This window comes from Nicotiana sylvestris, chromosome 8 (assembly GCF_000393655.2).
Source record: "Nicotiana sylvestris chromosome 8, ASM39365v2, whole genome shotgun sequence".
NCBI lineage: Eukaryota > Viridiplantae > Streptophyta > Magnoliopsida > Solanales > Solanaceae > Nicotiana > Nicotiana sylvestris.
The window spans coordinates 78690915-78692590 of NC_091064.1; the positions used below are offsets into that span (position 1 = coordinate 78690915).

The 1676-nt window shown below is 40.5% G+C and overlaps 1 protein-coding gene across 1 annotated transcript; it reads left to right on the top strand.

Moving 5' to 3' along the window:
* Positions 1 to 203: 203 nt before the first annotated feature.
* On the top strand, positions 204 to 620 carry LOC138875264 (uncharacterized). The gene has a single exon (XM_070154088.1). The coding sequence runs from the start codon at positions 204 to 206 to the stop codon at positions 618 to 620; it is 417 nt and encodes a 138-aa protein (XP_070010189.1).
* The last annotated feature ends 1056 nt before the right edge of the window (positions 621 to 1676 follow it).

The following is a 1676-nucleotide window of genomic DNA, read 5'->3' on the forward strand; positions in this document are numbered from 1 at the left end:
ATGTGTGAAACTTTCAAGATCAGACACAAGAATTCCACAGCCTATAGGACTCAAATGAATGGAGCTGTAGAAGCTGCCAATAAGAATATCAAGAAGATATTGAGGAAAATGATAGAGAAGCATAAACAATGGCATGAAAAGTTATCATTTGCTCTATTGGGGTATCGCATCATAGTCCGCATATCAACCGGGGCAACCCCTATATGTTGGTTTATGGTACAGAGGTTGTCATTCCTGTCGAGGTAGAAATTCCTTCCCTAAGGATCTTACAAGTAGCTGAGCTCAATGACGCAGAGTGGGTAAAAAGTCATTATGAGCAACTAGACTTTATCAATGGAAAGAGAATGAATGCAGTCTGCCATGGTCAACTCTATAAGAACAGAATGTGCAGAGCAGTCAACAAAAGAGTCAAGCCGAGACAGTTCACACTAGGGCAGCTGGTATTAAAGAAAAATTTTCCGCATCAAGATGAGGCCAAAGGGAAATTCTCTCCCAACTGGCAGGGTCCATACATGGTTCACTGGGTTCTGACAGGAGGAGCTCCCATACTTGGAGAAATGGATGGAGAAGTCTGGCCAAAGCCGATTAATTCAGATGCAGTCAAGTGTTACTATGTGTAATTTTCATGCTTCCTTTATATGATGTAATTGAACTATGCCTAACCTGGTTCGGTAATAATTCAATAAAAAATTTATTTCCCCTACAACTGGAAACTGGACCCTCAAAATTCTGAAGTAATTTTAGTCGATCGTCGCAAACAATAGTCAGAAGCATCGACCCATTAAACTGGGGCAGAATTTTGAGGAGGATCCTCAAAATTTCGGAGCAAGAGAGGTTGCAATGTCCCGAACCGCGTCATAGTCATCGGTTCATATAAAAGTTATTCTTAATTATATACTTATGTCATATTTTTATGAAATAATGCATGTTTATTGCTGAAACTGCCTTGTTTAGCAACGCTACCCCAATGATACATGCAGTAACACTAGATCAAAGCCGAGCAGGTCAAGCAGAGCCAGTAGGGATATGAACTAACCTCCCCCCTTTGCAAAACTCACTATTTTTCCTTGGATGTAGGCACTTGGATTGGAAAATCACCAAACATACTATACACTCACGAGACAAACATTGTTCTGGAATACAACTCTCAGAACTGTTGTATTTACCAACATTTTCTATCCATACACACCAGTGACATTTCGTGTGTCACAATGTCCCCAGAAGTCACAATATCGCAATCTGCTATCAACTAAGAAAGCTCTTTTACTATCTTCCATTTTATTTCTTGCATAAGGCTAATATTCTGCCTTCCGAGACTAAATCTTGTCTCTATCTGCATTTTTTGCATTGCATATAAGGCTACTTTTCTGCCTTCCGAGACTAAACACTGTCTCCATTTGCATTTCTGCATTGCATAAGACTACTATTCTGCCTTCCGAGACTATACGTTATTCCCATCTGCATTTTTTCATTGCATAAGGCTACCATTCTGCCTTTCGAGATTAAGCTCTACCTCCATCTGCATCAACATGGCTGAAAGATCGCCACCTACTGTATTGCATGGCTAAAAGATCACCGCATCTACATCCGCATGGCTGAAAGATCGCCATATCTACATCTGTATGGCTGAAAGATCGCCACATCTATATATGCACGGCTAAAATATCGCCTCATAC

What these genes read in the sequence shown, in the direction of transcription:
- LOC138875264 (XM_070154088.1), top strand. Translation starts at nt 204, where the DNA reads ATGTTGGTTTATGGTACAGAGGTTGTCATTCCTGTCGAGGTAGAAATT.